The sequence below is a fragment of the Geotrypetes seraphini genome, chromosome 5 (assembly GCF_902459505.1).
Source record: "Geotrypetes seraphini chromosome 5, aGeoSer1.1, whole genome shotgun sequence".
NCBI classification, from domain to species: Eukaryota; Metazoa; Chordata; class Amphibia; order Gymnophiona; family Dermophiidae; genus Geotrypetes; species Geotrypetes seraphini.
This window is the reverse complement of record NC_047088.1, coordinates 85,687,355-85,707,102: the sequence shown is the minus strand read 5'-3', so window position 1 is coordinate 85,707,102 and position 19,748 is coordinate 85,687,355. Positions and strand designations below refer to the sequence as shown.

Below are 19,748 nucleotides of genomic sequence, written 5' to 3'. Positions count from 1 at the left end.
AACATTGTAACAGCCTTTGTTTTCAGAAATAATGGTTCCATTTGCTCACTGTAATTCATTATTATATCTTTGGCAACAGCAGACAACAAGAAGGGTGAGTGAAGATAAAACCACGACTGTGGGTGTGAGGCCTCGGGAATCCTGTTTTAGCCTGCCTACGACACCTGACAAGCAGAAAAACTGGAGCAAAGTCTTTCCTTTGCCTATACCAGAAGAGAACAAATGGTATCAGTCCTCCTCCGTTCAAGCCAACATTGTACCCATCAACGTTTCTGGTATGCTCTGAACATTCCATCTATACACCATGTTCTCCATGCATGAGACAAGTGTTAAAATGAACTCACAATCCTTACTAGATGCTGTAGTTATTTATAATTGTGTTTGTAAGATATCTATTCACTATAACGTTACCTTGTGTTTTACTTATTAATGTATCCTGGTGTGTACTCTCTAGTGTACTCACTAGAGAGAACTAAAGGATGCTTATAGTACTGAACTCACTGCATTATATTCTCAGCACTATTTATGTACAAAGTACATGCTCACTGTCATGCTTATGATGCATATTCAATATAGTGTCGTCATTACAGACTATAGGTGGTAATGTGTTCACGACACACTGCAGTATACGTTGCACTCAATATTCTGTATCTGCTGCAGTGCAACCCCTATGTGCATTCACATGGTACAATCAACATAGTGTATTCATGAATATATTTAATACAGTAGGTACCATTTTCAGATAATCATGCACAGATTCCCTGTGTTGTATCCATTCAGAGTCCACTATACTAATTAAAGCAGGATACTTAGTGTAGTGTACACTGTGAAAGATCTAGTCTAGAGAATGAAATGGGGACAAATTTTCTCTATCCCCGTCCCAATCCCAAGAGCTCTCTCCTTGTCCATGCCCCATGCCAGCAAACTCTGTCATCTGCATAAGCCTCGAACACTTTAAAATCATGTGTTTGAGACTTGTGCTGTTAAGACAGAACTTGCGGGGACAGCGCAGAATATTGAGATCCTGCGGGGATGGGGACAAATTTATTCCCATGTCATTCTCTTAATTTCCATAATTTATATATCTAGGGAAAAACACTTGGAGTACTTGATAAAATTACCTGGTTGTAAACCACATAGACACTACATAGTGGTTATGTTTCAGTATATCAAGAATAATAGTGTTGACATATTCCCGTGATACAAAATAGAAGTAAAGAAATTGATCTTTTTATCTTTTAGCAGTTGGGAGATGATAGAGTATCCGTATAATTTGAACAAGAGACATGATTCATACCTACTCCTGACTATGATGGGGAGTTAGTCCTTTTATAATACATGCCAGAGCTCTTATGAGAACAGTGCCAAGATGTTTACATACATGCTTTTAAAAACATTGGTGTTTAACTTTATTTTAACTTTCACTAATCATCACTCTGTTACATTATCTAATCCTAGTCTGCATCATCTAATGAACATGTATGTACTCATACTTCAAAATTAACTGACCTGATCCTAGTCTCACCTTGGTCCTTCTTACTCCATACGAGAGGTGCCATCTTCATCTTGGTCATCATAGCTATTTTTGTTGTCTCCTCAGTCAAAGATCACCAGCTGGCCAGGTCATAAGGAATTGGCATAGCTTTTTAACGTCCCTCTGTGACTCAATATAGAGATGGAAATCAAATTGGTAGACCAGTAGCTTAACTGCTCATTTATGATCGCAAGCCATCTCATCTGCAGACTCACATCCTGTCAGTTTAAAAAATGAGCAAAGTCCATCAATTCCTGCTTAAACTTGGAAGCATTTGAAGTTGTCTTACGTGATTCCCTCTGTTCCAAAGAGGACCCCTGAATTATGTAAGGCTCTTCAACCAGCCAAAACAGGAATGAATTGTTTTTAGAAGTCTTGGTTAAGTTGCTTAGAACTCAGTAGTGTCAAGTCCTCACCACTACTGAGCAAAACAATTAAAAAAAGAAAAGAAAATTGAGCAACAGCACAATGGGGACATTTTTGAGTAGTTTGGTAAATATGCATACACTTTTAGGTGCTGATTCTATAAACTGGCATCCTGATTGAAGGCATTGGTAGGTGTCCTACCACTGTCTACCAGCCAATCGGAATTCATGTTTTAAAAAAACAAACCCCAGAGGTTTGTAGGTGTTTGTTGTGGTTGAGGAAAACACGGGACATTTAAGCTCACCCAAGGCTGGATGTGGACATGGTTTTGCCTGGAAGTGACCTTGGGTGAGCTTAAGCAGCCCTAAGCGCCTCCCTAGGGCTGGAACAGAGGTCTGAAATGTAGCAATATGCTGGCCTACATTTCAAATAGACACACCCAAGAAAAGGATCTCGGTATCATTGTAGACAATACGATGAAACCTTCCGCTCAATGTGCGGCGGCGGCCAAAAAAGCACACAAGATGCTAAGAATTATTTAAAAAGTGATGATTAACAAGACTAAGAATGTTATAATGCCTCTGTATTGCTCCATAGTGCGACCTCACCTGAAGAATTGCTTTCAATTCTGGTCTCCTTATCTCAAGAAAGATATAGCGGCACTAGAAAAGGCTCAAAGAAGAGCGTCCAAGATGATAAAGGGGATGGAACGCCTCTCGTATGAGGAAAGACTAAAAAGGTTAGGGCTCTTCAGCTGGAAAAATAGACTGCTGAGAGAAGATATGATTGAAGTCTACAAAATCTTGAGTGGAGTAGAATGGGTACAAGTAGATCGATTTTTCACCATAAAAATTACAAAGTCTCGATGAAGTTACAGGGAAATACTTTTAAAATCAATAGGAGGAAATATTTTTTCACTCAGAGAATAGTTAAGCTCTGGAACACATTGCCAGAGGTTGTGGTAAGAGCGGATAGCGTAGCTAGTTTTAAGAAGGGTTTGGACAATTTCCTGGAGGAAAAGTCCATAGTCTGTTATTGAGAAAGACATGGGGCAAGCCACTGCTTACCTTGGGTCAGTAACATGGAATGTTGCTATTCTTTGGTCTGACCCAATGAGGCTGTTCTTATGTTTTTATGCTGCAGAAACCCCGCCCTCCTCTGTTAGAGACCGGTAGGATAGATGCCTACTCCCTCCTGCTGTCACTCCCCCTGAACCCCCGAACCCCTCAGTACCTCACAAACCTTAACCTCCCCAATACCCCCCAAGGCTGCAGGCCCCCACCTCGCATCCCTAGGTCTACCCTGACACCCCCATCCCCCACTCCTAAACCTCTTAGGAGACAGTCTGGCTGGAAGGATGCTTACACCCTCCAGCTAGCAGACCTGCCACTCCAAAATGGTGGGCCTTCCCTTTCCCAGTGCATTCTGAGATGCACCAGGGGGTATAAGGCCCCTCCCCTGGGTTTGGGGGGTTCCTTGTGGGGGGGGCATACCACCTGTTGATTTTTGTGAAAGTGTGGAAGGGGAGGGGTCAATTTTGGGGGGTCCTTGCAGGGGGTTTCGCAGTGGCAGGCAGGAGTGAGCATCCCTCCTGCCAATTTTTTGGGGCTATGGTGGGGGAGACTCGGGGGTTTTTTGTTTGTTTTTTTAAATGGGGCATATATTGTGCGTATGTAACACACGCACAACATCTGTGCCATTAAAAAAAAATAAAGAAAAAAGTCCCAACAGCTGAATGGCAGGAGGCTGCTTTGGGGCTTCCCCTGCCGCTCAGCTGTTTGGGCTTTCCCAAATCAGCTCTGCACATGTGTCAGTCGATCTCACAGCGATTGATGAGACGGGATTATGACAAACCTCTGTGCAAATCATTTGCATGCAGACTTGTTGGAAAATTGATCGCTGTTCCAGAAGTGGCCAAAAAATCGGCCAACAGCAACTCTCACAGTCTTAACGACCATGTTTTGTGTATTTAGCCCATAATTTGTAGTGTTCTATAATTTATGCAAGTAAAGTGTAAGCTCTGCTCAGACTTCACCCATGTGGGAACATCCACCTGTCAGATATGCACTGTGCAAAACATGCATGTATTTAATGGATAATGCTTAGGTAGATTGGGGGGAGGGGAGTTTGCACGCACATGTGCACAAATACATGCATATATGCCGGAATTGCATTTATTTATTATTAAGATTTTTCTATTGCCTTTTTGAAGGAATTCCGTGAAGGTGGTGTACAGTAAGAATAAGTCAAACATAAGCAGTAGACAATTACAACAGTAAAAATAGTCAAATTACAATCAAAGCATGGCATAGTATGCTACATTACAATGTTGACACAATAAATGGGAAAACATTTTAAAAGACATCCTAAGGTAAAAGCATCCTAAGGTAAAAGCAAATATGGAGTATAGAGATAGATAAAATAGAGTAGCAGGAACAAGAAAATAAAGAGATTAATTTAAAGAAATTGCATATAAGGTCAGAATGGTACATGAGAATTCTCAGTTGGGTAGGAGTGGATAAACATGCCGGTGTCACTCTTGTGTGTGTGTATATATCTAGCAAGTTAGTTACTTCTTCCATTAAAGGCCTAGTTGAAGAGCCAAGCTTCCACCTGCTTCCTGAAGTAGAGATACAACATAACATAACATAAAACTCACTTGTATACTGCAAACACCCTTAAGTTCTATGCGGTTCACAAAAATTAGTAATACAGATGAATAAGGATCCAGATTCTAACTTCCAAAAGATTCTCTAAAAAGATACATTTTTAAGGCACGATGAAATTGTTGGTATGAAATTGGAAATGTAAATATATGAGTTAAATCCCCAGTCCATGAGGCTGCCTGAAAAGATAGTAGTTGTTCCTGAAATTTCTTGTATTTACATCCCCTAATTGAGGGGAATGAAAACAGTGGATGCAATTTTCTAAGATGTTTAGAACTTGTAATAATAAAAGATTCCATGAGATACTCAGGAATTGAGCCTGTTAGCGCCTTAAAGCAAATGCAGCCGAGCTTAAACTTAACCCGCGCTTCAACTGGAAGCCAATGCAGTCGACGATAAGAATCAGTAATGTGGTCAAACTTCCTCAAGTTGAAAATCAGTCTTCTGTTAAGCTAAACGGAGCCTTTCAGGGCCTTCTTTCCAGAGTGTGGAGGCTATTCCAGAGAAGGCTCGCCGATGGGTTTCACATTGTGTGATATTCTTTGGAGAGGGTGTGGTAAGGGATACTCCCTAGGAGGACCTTAGTGACCTTGGAGGTAAGGAGTGGCCTAGTGGTAGAGCTGCTGCCTCAGCACCCTGGGGTTGTGGGATCGAATTCCAGCATTGCTCCTTGTGACTCTGGGCAAGTCACTTAATCCTTCAGTGCTCCAGGTACAAAATAAATACCTGTATACGAGTATATGTAAACCGCTTTGAATGTGTAACTACAAAAAGGCAGTATACAAGTTACATCCCCCTTCTCCCCCCCCCCCTCCTGGAAGTGTATAGAGGGAGATCTTGTTCTTCAAGTACTTCATTTACATGCATAAATGTTAGTGCATTCTTTAAAGAGTACATGCACACATACCTTTGCAGGAGGTGTAAATTTATGGAAGAGCATTTGTGCACTACTGGAGATTTCTGTAGGGGTCTATGTTATAATGGCACTTCAGTGTCCTTATTAACTTTATATAAATAAAGCTGCTTTTTTGATCCCCCGTCATAGAAACAGAAAATGATGGCAGATAAAGGCCATATAGCCTATCCAGTCTACCCATCCATGCCATCTACTATCCTTTCCTCTTCCTTAGAGATGCTATGCTTTATTGAATTAAGATATTCTTCATCTCCACCACCTCCATTGGGACTTGGGAGGCTGTTCCACACATTCACTAACCTTTCTTTAAAGAAGTAACATAAGAACATAAGCAGTGCCTCTGCTGGGTCAGACCAGGGGTCCATCGTGCCCAGCAATCCGCTCACACGGCGGTCCAACAGGTCCAGGACCTGTGCAGCAATCCTTTATCTATACCCCTCTATCCCCTTTTCCTTCAGAAAATTGTCCAATCCCTTCTTGAACCCCAGTATTGTACTCTGTCCTATCACACCCTCTGGAAGCGCATTCCAGGTGTCCACCACCCGTTGGGTGAAGAAGAACTTCCCAGCATTGGTTTTGAATCTGTCCCCTTTCAACTTTTCCAAATGCCCTCTCGTTTTTGTAGTATTCGAGAGTTTGAAGAATCTATATCCCTCTCCACTTTCTCTATGCCCTTCATGATCTTATAAGTCTCAGTCATATCCCCTCTAAGTCTCCGCTTCTCCAGGGAAAAGAGCCCCAGTTTCTCCAATCTTTCAGTGTATGAAAGGTTTTCCATACCTTTTATCAAACGTGTCGCTCTCTTCTGAACCCTCTTGAGTATCGCCATATCCTTTTTAAGGTACGGCGACCAATATTGGACGCAGTACTCCAGATGCGGACGTACCATCGCCCGATACAATGGCAGGAAAACTTCTTTTGTTCTGGTTGTAATACCTTTCTTGATTATACCTAGCATTATATTCGCCTTCTTAGTGGCCGCTGCGCACTGCGCCGACGGCTTCATTTACTCGTCCACCATTACCCCCAAGTCCCTTTCTTGGGTACTCTCACCCAATAACAGCCCTCCCATCGTATAGCAGTACTTTGGGTTTCTGTGTCCTACATGCAAGACTTTACATTTCTCTACATTAAACTTCATCTGCCAACTCATCGCCCACTCCTCTAGTTTGTTCAGGTCCCTTTGTAAATCTTCACAGTCCTCTTTAGTCCTAACCCCACTAAATAGTTTGGTGTCGTCTACGAATTTTATTATTTTGCACTTCGTCCCTGTTTCTAGATCATTTATAAATACATTGAATAGTAGCAGTCCGAGCACTGACCCCTGTGGAACACCACTCGTGGCCCTCCTCCAGTCCGAGTAGTGGCCCTTCATTCCTACCCTCTGCTTCCTACCCGCCAACCAATTCCTGATCCATCTATGTATGTCTCCTTCCATCCCATGGTTCTTTAATTTCCGAAGTAGGCGTTCATGGGGTACCTTGTCAAAGGCTTTCTGGAAATCTAAGTATACGATGTCTATGGGGTCCCCTTTGTCCATCCACTTGTTAATTCCTTCGAAGAAGTGCAATAAATTCGTTAGGCACAATCTTCCCTTGCAGAAGCCATGTTGGCTTGTTATCAGAAGTTTATTTTTTTCTAGATGCTCATCGATGCTGTCCTTTATCAGTGCTTCCGCCATTTTCCACGGAATCGAGGTCAGATTACCAGTCTGTAGTTCCCCGGGTCACCTCTTGATCCCTTTTTAAAGATGGGCGTAACATTGGCTATCTTCCAGTCCTCCGGGATCACACCTGTTTTCAGGGATAGATTACAAATCTGCTGTAGTAGTTCCGCTATTTCCTCTTTTAGTTCTTTCAGAACCCTTGGGTGGATTCCGTCCAGGCCCGGCGATTTTTCAGTTTTTAATTTTTCTATCTGCCTGTGTACGTCTTTGGGGCTTGCTTTCCTTAGATTACTCCAGAAACTATCACCGTTCACCGTCATCCTCACTTCTCTTTTCTTGCATCATTTATCCCTACAAACCAGGTAGTAGGAAGAGGGTGGCTCTTTTCCTGACTTTGTATCTGCTGCCAGCTCACATATGCATTTTAGCGGTTTTTCTGCCTTCCTCAGGTCAGCTGCCCCTTTAGCCCACCCCTAATAACAGCCCTGGCTTGCTTGAGTTTTAGCACCTAAAGCCTGCATCTGAGTAATTGAAACATTTCTGAAAATATACAGAACAACTTAGAAAACATGTTTTTTGCTGCACAGTAGGCTGACAACAGAACAGCACATGATTGCCATCATTTATATTAACAAAACACCCTTCCAGCTAAATGTGTGCACTGATCTGACACCGAACACTGGTTTCCTTGTGCAAATAAAAAATTGAGTTTTATAAAAGCATGACCTGGGAGTTGTGATTATAATTTATAAAAGCACTGAGCAGATGTTATCCTTGTCTGAGTGGTTAATACATATCACTGCTCCCATATAGTTGAAATTAAAACTGATTTTTCTGCATTTTTATATAAAGAGTATCATTAGATTGTCATTGTAGCTTTTTTATGTTTTTGTTTTTTATTTTGTCTGAAGTTCAGCATTTGTTTCCCATAAATCTATGACACCCATTTTTAAATATTTATACTGCAAATTATTATTTTGTGGCCCAACAATTCCTCTCTGTTATTGTGTGCTTCTGGAAAAATTGAAACAACTTCTTTGGTCTAATGCACCATTAGCCTTTATTTGTAACTATGAGTCATGAGGGAATAGGGTCCCTGTTCCCTTTCAGTTTAAATTCAGCTTAATCACTGCAGCAATAGGCCTCTCACCTGTGGTCATTAAACACAGCTATTTCCAGAACCTAGCCAGCATGAACCATAACTTTTCTTCTCTTTGTGGCAAATTTTTGTACCTTTTTTTTTTTTTTTTTTAATCTTCTGTAAAATCAGTCTTCTGGGTTTTATTTGTTCCATTTTTTTGCCCAGGTCTTAAATGTGGTCCAGCAACTGATGACTGATGCAGACCCTAAAGATTTTAAACTTTATTTGCTTAGTAAGTAAGATGGGATGTCTACAGTATGTTTATTTTGACTGCAGGGGAGCTGTTTGATAAACATGCAAGCTCGCATCATTCCTTGTTTAACACAGAGACAGCTGTGAATCCAAAATCAACTCTGAGGAGGAGAAGGACCATTACTGGATTTCCTAATCTTTCCCTACAGGACCAAGGTGACAACAAATGTACAACTTAGCCATTCGCACTATGCACATAATAAAATTGTTGCAATATGAAAAATACCGGACAGTTTTCAATCTCCCCTCCTCCCCCCCCCCCCCCCGCCATCACCATCACACATACCTACACCTCATCCTTTTCTTGAAGAGCTAGTAGGCCCCCCATTGGCTTGCAAACTCATTTTCAAAGGAATAACATCCTGTGGAGTTTGGTTTGAAAGTCTCTTGCCTCGGCACTGTGGTTATGTAAGTATCTGCAGAGTTTGCAGGTACAAACTTTCCATTGGAAAGTATATACGGTATGTTAAAAATTAGCTCCCCATACATAGTGGGGTGAGGGTCAGTTTGCTTTCTCCATGAGTAAACACATAGAGCTAGATGCACTAAAGTCAGCAATCGTCGCTAAACCTGTATTCGCAGCTTTAGCAATGATCACTTTTACCGACCTGATGCACAAAATTGCCTACCATGTGTTTTTCCCCCTCTATCGCCCATTTTCCAATCCGGCCATGCAAATTAGGTAAAACTCCATGCAAAGTAGCCAAGTACTAACATCTTTTGGCTAGTCAAAAAAAAAGGGGGTTTAGCAATCAGAAAAACCAACTGGTCTAACTGTGTTACCGACAGGTCTGCCTGGGGGTTTTCAAATTTTATTTCAATGGCACAGATATTTTGCGTGTGTTACACATGCAAATATATTTTGCGTGTGTTACACATGCAAAATATCTGTCCCATAAAAAAATTAATGAAAAAAAGTTCCCCACCAACAAACGCGGCACGAGAGAAAATTGGCAGGAGTGTGCCTACTCCTTCCTGCCATGCAGAACAGCCCCACGCCATTCCCCCTTGCCATTCCCCCCAAGCCGCTGCCCCCAATGAACCCCCAAAAATGGCAGGAGGAATGCCCAATCGCTCCTGCCACCGGGCGCCCTCCCACCCTTCCCATACCTTATTAAAAAGCAGGAACCTGCTCTGGGGCTCCTGCTTTAGTCCACCAGTCCTAAATGATAGGCCTTCCCCTCCATGGTGCATCATGTGATGCATGAGGAGGGGTCAAAGGTCCTAATTGATTCCATCGCCTGAATCAATCAAACCTTAGACACTTCCCTCTGTATCCAGGATATTGAGGGAGGAGCCTAAAGCCCTGATTGGCTTGATCCAGTCAGTTTCTTTAGTGCATCTAGCCCATATTTACCTGTAGACTGTCACTGTTAAAAGTTGCTTGACAATGCTTTTTTAGACCTATTTCAGTGGAACACCTTGTATATTTGGGGGACTTTATTGATCTATAAATTAGTCAGTCTTTGTGTGTGTATATTTATTTATTTAATTCATTTTCTATCCGGTTCTCCCCAAGGAGCTCAGAACAGATTACAGGTAAACATACATAATATGCATTTAACAGGTTTGCCATAGTTATAGTAAAGGGTTGGGTTTTTTTTAATGCAAATTTATATCCTAACTCGACACATACTAGGGATCTAATACCAGTATTCAGTTTGTTGCTGTTAGGTGCCATCGACTCGTGCTTGAGTCCTAGCGATTTGATGAATTGCGGATCTAAAGAGAAATTGGTTTTGTTCTAGTCCGGATTCATGTAAAGCACTCTAAGTAACCAAGCTGACTTTCTAAATGTTTAGGGGTACATGGCCAGCAGCAATGAGTGGTTGTTTAGCTGCCGCTAGTGTTTTTCCTAAATATTCAGTGCTGCTGGACCATGTCCTGGCACTTACATTGAATAGCTGGATTTATGCAGCCAGCTACGTCTGATGCAGTTAAGCGCAATATTCAGCATCTAAGTGCCTAAGCAATACCACTTAAAGATAGGACTAAGTTTTATGTGATCCAGTTTGGCCACTTACGCAATTAAGTACTGTTTATCAGCACTTAATTGCACAAGTGCCAGTAACACCCCCAGACTGCTCACAAAATAGCCAGTCTTCAGTTTAGGGGTCTGTTCTAATATTCAGTAGAACTAAATGGTTAAGTGCCACTGAATATCAGCAAATAGCAGGAACCATTTCTGGCTGGTTAAATTGCTTTGAATATCTACCCCTTAGTTTTTATGTGAACTCTCCTCATCTTTTATTCCAGGTAATAACATTGGAGAAAACAGATGTCACAGCTAGGAAGGTTACACCAAAAAATGTATAAAAACATGCAAATCTACCTAGTACTCTTTGGTATCCTGCATGTCTGTGATTATAATCAATATTGCGATAAGTGAGATAATTCACAGGGTTTCTGAATGCTTGAATGTGTTCTATGAGCCAGAATGCTTTATATGAGACTTTTCCACTTAGATGGACCTAATCATTAGCCACACCTCAAATAAGAACATAAGAATTACCACTGCTGGGTCAGTCCACTCATGCGGCGGCCCCAAGGTCAAGACCAGTGCTCCAAATGAGTCCAGTTTCACCAGATTAGCATGAACTTGTCCAACTTTGTCTTGAAACCCTGGAGGGTGTTTTCCCCTATAACAGACTCCGGAAGAGCGTTCCAGTTTTCTGCCACTCTCTGGGTGAAGAAGAATTTCCTTACGTTTGTATGGAATCTATCCCCTTTCAACTTTAGAGAGTGTCCTCTCGTTCTCCCTACCTTGGAAAGGGTGAACAGTCTGTCTTTCTCTACTAAGTCTATTCCCTTCAGTATTTTGAGTGTTTCGATCATGTCCCCTTGCAGTCTTTTCAAGGGAGAAGAGGCCCAGTTTCTCTAATCTCTCGCTGTATGGCAACTCCTCCTGCCCCTTAACCATTTTAGTCATCCTTCTCTGGACCCTTTCGAGTAGTACCGTATCCTTCTTCATGTACGGCAATCAGTGCTGGATGCAGTACTCCAGGTGAGGGCGCACCATGGCCCGGTACAGCGGCATGATAACCTCGGATCTGTTCGTGATCCCCTTCTTGATCATTCCTAGCATTCTGTTCGCCCTTTTTGTCGCCGTAGCACATTGTGCAGATGGCTTCATGGACTTGTCGATCAGAACTCCGAAGTCCCTTTCCTGGGAGGTCTCTCCAAGTACCGCCCCAAACATCCTGTATTCGTGCATGAGATTTTTGTTCCCGACATGCATCACTTTGCACTTATCCACATTGAACCTCATTTGCCATGTCGATGCCCATTTCTCGAGCTTGATTATGTCCCGTTGCAGATCTTAGCAATCCCCCTGTGTCTTCACTACTCTATAACTTCGTATCGTCCCCAAATTTAATCACCTCGCTCATCGTACCAATGTCCAGATCATTTATAAAGATGTTGAAGAGCACCGGTCCAAGCACTGAGCCCTGCGGCACCCCGCTGGTGACGCTCTTCCAGTCTGAGAATTGTCCATTTACTCCCAATCTCTGTTTCCTATGCAACAGCCAGTTTTTAATCCACGTGAGTATTTCACCCTCAATTCCATGGCATGCAATTTTCTGAAGTAGTTGTTCATGTGGAACTTTGTCAAACGCCTTCTGAAAATCCAGATATATAATGTCAACCGGGTCGCCCTTGTCTATCTGCCTGTTTACTCCCTCGAAGAAGTGCAGCAAGTTCATCAGGCAAGATCTGCCTTTACTGAAACCGTGCTGGCTGGTCCTCATCAGATCGTGTCCGTCAAGGCAATCAATGATGTGGTCCTTTATCAGGCCTCTACCATCTTTCCCAGTACCGTGGTCAGACTCACCGGTCTGTAGTTTCCTAGATCTCCCCTCGAACCTTTTTTGAAGATCGGCGTAACATTCGCCACCTTCCAGACTTCCAGAATCTTTCCCGATTTGATCGACAGATTGGCTATTACCTGAAGCAGTTCAGCTATAGTCCCTTTCAGTTCCTTGATGACCCTTGGATGGATGCCACCCGGTCCTGGGGATTTGTCGCTTGTAAACCTATCAATCTGCTTGCATACCTCTTCTAGACTGACTGTCAACCGTGTCAGTTTCCCATCTTCTTTTCCAGCATATAACCTGATGGGTTCCGGTATGCTGTGTATATCCTCTTTGGTAAATACAGACGCAAAAAATGTGTTCAGTTTGTCGGCGATTTCTTTGTCCTTCTTTAGCACTCCCTTTATTCCACGGTCATCCAACGGCCCCACCGCTTCCCTCGCGGGTCGTTTCCCTTTAATATATCGAAAGAATGGCTTGAAGTTTTTCGCCTCCTTGGCTATTTTTTCCTTGTAGTTTGGCCCCTTTTACCGCCTTATGGCACCTGCGTTGATGTTGTTTGTGCTTATTCCAGTTTTCATCCGTTTTTGACCTTTTCCATAACTTAAACAAAGTTTTCTTGTCTCTGATCGCTTCCTTCACCTTACAGTGAGCCATGCCGGTTCTTTGTTCTTTTTCCCTCTTGGATCCTTTGTTGATACGCAGTATATATAGATTTTGTGCCTCGATGACTGTGTCCTTAAAAAGGGACCAAGCTTGCTCTAGTGTTTTTACAGTGCTTATCCTCTTCTTAATCTTCTTCCCAACCTGAATCTCATCCCTTCATAATTCCCTTTTCGGAAGTTCAGCGCTGTGGCCGTCATTTTGGACCGATATTTCTCACCTGCATCTTGGTCAAAGCGGCTCATATAGTGATCGCTGCTTCCCAGCATCCCTTCCACTTCTACATGTTGTGCTGGTCCTCGTAGTCCATTTAAAATTAAGTCCAGAATTGCATTTCCTCTCGTATTTTCCTTGACGAGTTGTTCCAGGAAGCAATCGCCTACAGTATCCAGGAACTTGGTCTCCCTAGCGCAGCCAGAGGTGCCTAGATTCCAGTCTATCCCCGGATAGTTGAAGTCACCCATGATAACTACGTTGCCTCCCTTGCAGTTGCGCTTAATCTCATCTGTCATTTCCCCATCAATTTCTTCGGACTGCCCTGGGGATCGGTAGTAGATGCCAATCTTCATTTCTAGTCCATTTATTCCTGGAATTTTGATCCATAGAGACTCTAACTTATCTGTCAGTTGTAGTGTGTTCTCTCCAGTAGATTCAATCCCCTCTTTGACATATATGGCAATGCCCGCACCTTTTTGAGCCACTCTGTCTCTGCAATATAGTTTGTATCCTGGTAGCACAGTGTCCCAGATGTTTTCCTCAGTCCACCATGTTTCTGTGATGCTGATGATGTCAACGTTATCTTTTTGTGCCATAGCTTCTAATTCACCCATCTTATTCCTTAGGCTCCTTGCATTCGTGTACATACACTTGAGTTTACGACCCGTTCCTTTCTTGCATTTCCTTCCCTCTTGTGTCCCTTTCAATCTGTCTTGTTTGTGATCCGGTGGGCCTTCACCTATATCTTCCTGCATGGTATCTTCTGGTGAGTCTTCCCCTCTGTCTTCCTGCACGGTTTCCTCCGGGTATACCGGTTCCCGAACAATCAACTCTCTCTCTTGGTCGACTGTCGACTTTCCCCTTCTTCCTAGTTTAAAAACTTCTCAACTTTTCTCTTGATGTTGCTTGCAAGCAGCCTCTTGGGAATTATTTGCTGTGCTCACAATGTCGCATTCATCCATTTGTTGTATGCTAGATTGATGCAGAAAAGTGCTGTGGATATGATGCAGCTTGGTGTCTGTTTTATTTAGCAGTGAGATATGTTGGTTTGCATACTAACTGTAATCTGATTTGTTAAATTCATTATATTAAAGACCAATACTCTCTAGATGACCTCTGGTTATATTAATTATGCCACATAGTTGTAGCCACTGTCACAAACTATTATGGCAAGTTTTGGAATCGATTCATGTTATACTGACAGATATAAAGGCAGCCAATGCCCAAAATAAGGTCTCTGGCTTGATACCTTGCTGAGATGATAATATTTGCACCAGAGCAGAAATGAAAGCAAAAAATAACCATAGCATAACAGTAAAACAGGAGATTAGACGGAGCGGAGCATGCTGTATTGAGGCTTAATGCACTCATGGAAAAGAGAAGACTTAATGGCATAGCATTCAGACTTGTTCTGTCTGGAAAACGTGTGTGAAATACTCTTTCTGTAAAATGTGCATCATGTTTCTGTAAATGAAATATTATTAATGTTATTCTGTTGTGCTCGGTTTGTGATTTTGTGGCACTTAATAGTTTTCCAACATTGCCTGATTTAATACGACAGTATTATAGTTTCACTGATGGTATACAGTATATAGCATAGTATGGCACTGATGGTATATATAGCATAGTAATTAAATAGCTAAAAATATCCTTGTTTGTTTTCACCATAGGTAATACTAATGGGTCTATTTCCAGCCAGCACTCTGCTGCTGTAGGAGAGGCACCATCGACCTGTTTTGTCTCTGAAGTTACTCATGGAAGAAATTCAGTAGGTCAAGGGACTACACACCATCCTTTCCCTCCACCATTGAGAAAGACTTATAGTGACCTAGGTCACGGTGTGCAATTACGACGCTTCTGTCGGTCACCCACAAACATGGATAGCGCAGGAGTTATCTGTGCCAGTCCTTCCTGCAATGGAGATAAGGATGCAACATTTTCTCCTAGTTGGCAGGAGAACTCCTTTAGCTATATGACACCATCAAGCCCAGTTCTGGATTCAAATAGTCAAACTGATGAAAACAGGAAATGTTCTTCACAGTGTAAGTACAGAGTACCTTTAAACATGACTTCACCTGTGGCTTATGAAGATGGAGTTTGCTTTCCTGCAGCAAAAGATGACCAGCTAAAAAGTAATAGGGATGATTTTTCATCCACAGCAGAAAACCTGGGGCAAGAACAGTTGAATTATCTTTCCAGGCACTTAGAAGATCAAGAGCCACCAAATCTACAGGCAGGTGCAGATGCCTGTATATTCCGTGAGAGATCACTTTCTGTGCCCACAGACTCAGGTTCTCTTTGCTCAGTGGAAATCATGTACACTGAGAACCGAAGAGGTAGTGGGAATTATGCACTAAATTACCCTAGTGGAAGCTCAGATGGCAGTACAAGCACAGAAAATGTTTCCATAGGGAACGAACAGGAGAACTCCCAAAGACAGAGAAATCGCAGTATCTCCCTTAAGAAGGCTAAGAAAAAGCCATCACCACCGATGCGCAGCGTCTCTTTGGTCAAAGATGGCAGTGTCCAAAAATTGGACTCTAGTACCTCACTGTCAAAAGATAACAGACCTAAAAGCCTTTGCATCCCTTTAGACCACCAAAAGGAAACTGATATCCATGCATGTGCCCAAGGTAACACCACAATACCTGTTACAAAAGACACTGAAAATATGCATTTTTCACACCACTGGTATCTTACTGAATGGAAGTCCAGTGATCCATATAGATCATTGTCTGGCTCTAGCACTGCTACAGGAACAACTGTGATTGAATGTTTGAAAACACGTGAAAGTTCAGAGTCACTTGATTCTCCATCTGTGTCCAGGGCTACAACACCTTCTCAATTTTCTACGGAACTTGATTCAAAGATATCTTCTCCAGGAAGACCACCTGGACTAATGTCACCTTCTAGTGGCTATTCCAGTCAGTCAGAGACTCCAACACCAACAGTCCCAGTATCCCTGATTTTAGGACATTCACACCAAACCAAGATGAGACCATCGGTACCTGAAAGAAAGTCATCACTGCCTGCAACCTCACAAATGGAGAGGAGTCCCAAATCCAGACTGCCGTTTGAGTTACCAGTGACTCCTCCCACACATTTGGACTTATCAGGGTTAAAAAAATCATCAAAGGGTAAAGTCAAGGCAAGCAGACATCATTCTGACTCCACTTTTAGTTTTAAGCTTGGTCAGAAAACTAGTCCAATTCAGCCATTAATGCCTATGGTTACACAATCAGATCTGAGATCTGTCCGTCTACGGTCTGTCAGCAAATCAGAACCTGAAGATAATGCTGATGGCTCAGATCCCCTTGATGAACAGATTGATGAGGACTTCACCCAGGTGGAAAAAAAAGTGAAGCCACCAGTTGCAGAGAAGCCACCAATGTCCAAAAGGCCTCCAAACCTCATTCACAGGTCACCTACTGTACCACAAGATTCTATTAAGATTTTACCCATTGTACCACTAGCTCCTGACACAAACACAAAAGAAAAGGTGTCCTCCCAAGATATATACATGGTGATTAAGAAAACAAAGCATAAGAAAAACCTTGATCCAGGAAACCCAGCTGATTCTGTGTATCTAGTAGGACCATCATCACCTCCACAGAATTCTCTTAGGAGAATTCCCTCAGGGATCAGAGAAGTTTCTCAGGGCAATGGAGAGGGTGACGAGGACTCTAAACTGAAACAGTTGACAGAAAGGATCACCAATCAAGATCTGGGAGATATGGAGAGAAAAAAAGGAAAAATCCCACCTCCAGTTCCCAAAAAGCCCAGTATGTTGTACCTTCCACTTACAACACTCTCAGCTAATTCACTTCCTAGCACTCCAGATCAAATGTTAACTCCAAGCCCTGTTATCACAGTAGGCGAAGACTTTAGCTGTTTTCCAGCCATCAATGACTTCCAGTTACTCGATGCAGGAGGAAATAATCCCCATGCACGAACAGAAAATCACAGCATGCCTCAAGGTAATGTTCCAGGTTAGTTATCTTTTCCTGCTATGCACAGCAGCTGATCTTTATCTGACAGTTTATCTGGTCAGTAGACATACACACAAATGCCTGTTTTATTTTATTTAGTAGAATTTATTAACTACTTTTATAAAGAGAATCATCCAAGATGGTGTATAGCAGATACAGCGTGACATTAAACTTAGAATTTTGTTATGAGCGTAACAATAATAAGATGACCAAATATAAGTATGAATAGAATCAATGAGGTAAACCTGGAGATGGCAAATTGAATCCTAGTAATAGGGCTAACATGATACAGTATCAGAAATGTACACATTTAGCAGCACTATAAAATAATCATGTGGAAAAAGAGAAAAATGAAGGTAGATAAAGATAATATGGCCCATCCATGCCATCTACTCCCCTTTTCACTTCCTTTGATATCCTATGTACTTGTCCTGAGCTTTCTGAATTCAGATACAGTTTTTGTCTCCACCACCTTCATCGGGGAAGCTGTTCCACAAGTTCACTACCCTTTCCTTGAAGATTGTTTTGGCTTACGTACCATCCTTATCAATATTGTTTTGCAAGAAGGTTTATACCTAAAGGAATTAACTGATATCACTCTTATACCTAAAGTGGTCAGGTTAGACTGGACCTTGGTGGAAAGTTTCAGGCCAGTGGCGAGTAGCCCATGGGTATCTAAAATCATTGAGTTTCTGTCTATGTTGTTTTTCATTGTATACAATGCAGTCTAGAGAATGATACGGGGAAAAAATCTGTCCCCGTCACCGCCCCATCCCCGGCCCACCATCCTCTGCACCGCTCCATCACCGCCATTCCCTTCACCGCCCCGTCACCGTCACCGCCATCCCTTTCACCGCCCCGTCACCGCCACTGCCATCCCATTCACCACCCCGTCACCGTCCCCGCAGCATCCATATAAGCCTTAGAACTGTAATATTTAGCTTATTCCTTTCTTATAAATCAGAGTTCCTGCTGCTGAACTAGAGAAAGAGATGTTCAGCTGGCAGGGCTTTGTTTATAAATTTTTATCAACACAACTAATATACTACTTTATCCTAAAGCAAAAAATAAATAAATAAATATAATTTTTTTTCTACCTTTGTTGTCTGGTTTCTGCTTTCCACATCTTCTCATTCAATTCCTTCCATCCACTGTGTGTCTTCTCTCTGCGTCTTCCATTTGCTGTTACTGTGCCTCTCCCTTCACCCTCCCCCAATTGGTCTAGCACCCATCTTCTTCCCTCCGCTCCCCCATAGTCTGGCATCTGTCTTCTTCCCTTCCAGCATCTTCTCCCCACTCTGTCTTCCACATTCCTTTCCACCACCACCCTTCCCTCCCTCCTTTACAATCTGTTCCTTTCTACCACCCTTCAGCTCCTCTCGCGTGGCCTATCTATCTACCTCCCTCCCTCTTATTTTCGTGGCACGTTACAATGTAATTTGTGTAAGCCGCTGGAGCCTGCGAGCTCTGTCCCTGTCCCATTCCCACAAAGTATCTCGCTTCTGTGTTCCTATTTTCCCCATTTCTAATATCTCTCCTATGTATCTGCCATTGCCCCCCCCCCCCCCGTGTCCATATACCATCCCCATGGCATGTCCCCTTTATGTCTCTGTCCCTATGCCCCATGCACATAATTTCCCCTCTTTCTGTTACCTTCCTCTGTCCAGATTTCCCCTATCTTCCTCTTCCATACCAGCGTGTCTCTTCTTTTCAACCCCATCTAGCTTCTTTCCCTCTTTCTCCCCCCCCCCCCCCCTGCTTCCAGCATCTGGCTCACCTGCCTGTCTTCCCTTTTCTTTCCTGCTGTGGGTTTCTTTCTTTCCCTCTTCATCCCCTTGGCCCAGAATATTTTTTCCTTTCACTCCCTCCTTCCTAGTATGAGCCGGGAACAAACGCGATCTCATGGTCTAGCAGCCCCCACCTACCCGATTACAGCGTTTAGCCAGCTCCCTCCCTCCACCTCACCTTACATTCGGAGTTTTCCGGCTTCCTTTTTCCTCGAGCCGCACGCGTTTAAAAAGACGCGCACGCGCGGCTGCGTGAATCCATCAAGCTTCTCCTCTCCTGCAACTTCCTGTTTCCGGTAGCGTCAGAGGAGAAGCTTGATGGACTCGCGCAGCCGCGCGTGCACGGCTTTTTGAACATGTGTGGCTCAGGAAAATGGAAGCCGGCAAACTCAGAATTTAAGTTGAGGTAGAGGGAGGGAGCTGGCTAAACGCTACGGGCGGGCGGTGGCTGCGGGGACCGCGCGATCCTGAATGCCTCACTGCGGAGACAAGACCATTCACCGCTCCGCGGGCGGTGAATGGCCTTGTCCCCGTCCCCGCAGCGACTGTTATTTTTCATTCCCCGTTCCGGCGGGTTACCCGCGGCTAAACGCGGCTAGCCGCGGGTAACCGCCACTGTGTCATTCTCTAATGCAGTCTTAGATCTATGCACAGCACAGAAATACTTTTGCTGATATTGACATTCAAAGTAAGGAGCTATTTGAGCAGAGGTTCTCAAGTAATTCTGCTTTAGTTTGATA

The 19,748-nt window shown here is 43.0% G+C and overlaps 1 protein-coding gene across 9 annotated transcripts in view; it reads left to right on the top strand.

The window, feature by feature from the left end:
- The window catches only part of NHSL2 (NHS like 2), a 542,601-nt gene that overhangs the window by 495,886 nt on the left and 26,967 nt on the right, over window positions 1-19,748 (top strand). For 6 of the 9 annotated variants that reach the window (XM_033945433.1, XM_033945435.1, XM_033945430.1 and 3 more), the window contains 3 exons: window positions 80-275; window positions 8,566-8,697; window positions 14,903-17,221. In XM_033945433.1, the coding sequence (XP_033801324.1) occupies window positions 80-275; window positions 8,566-8,697; window positions 14,903-17,221 (2,647 nt within the window). The remainder of the gene's footprint in view (window positions 1-79; window positions 276-8,565; window positions 8,698-14,902; window positions 17,222-19,748) is intronic. The other 3 variants (XM_033945431.1, XM_033945438.1, XM_033945432.1) reach the window with 2 other exon arrangements.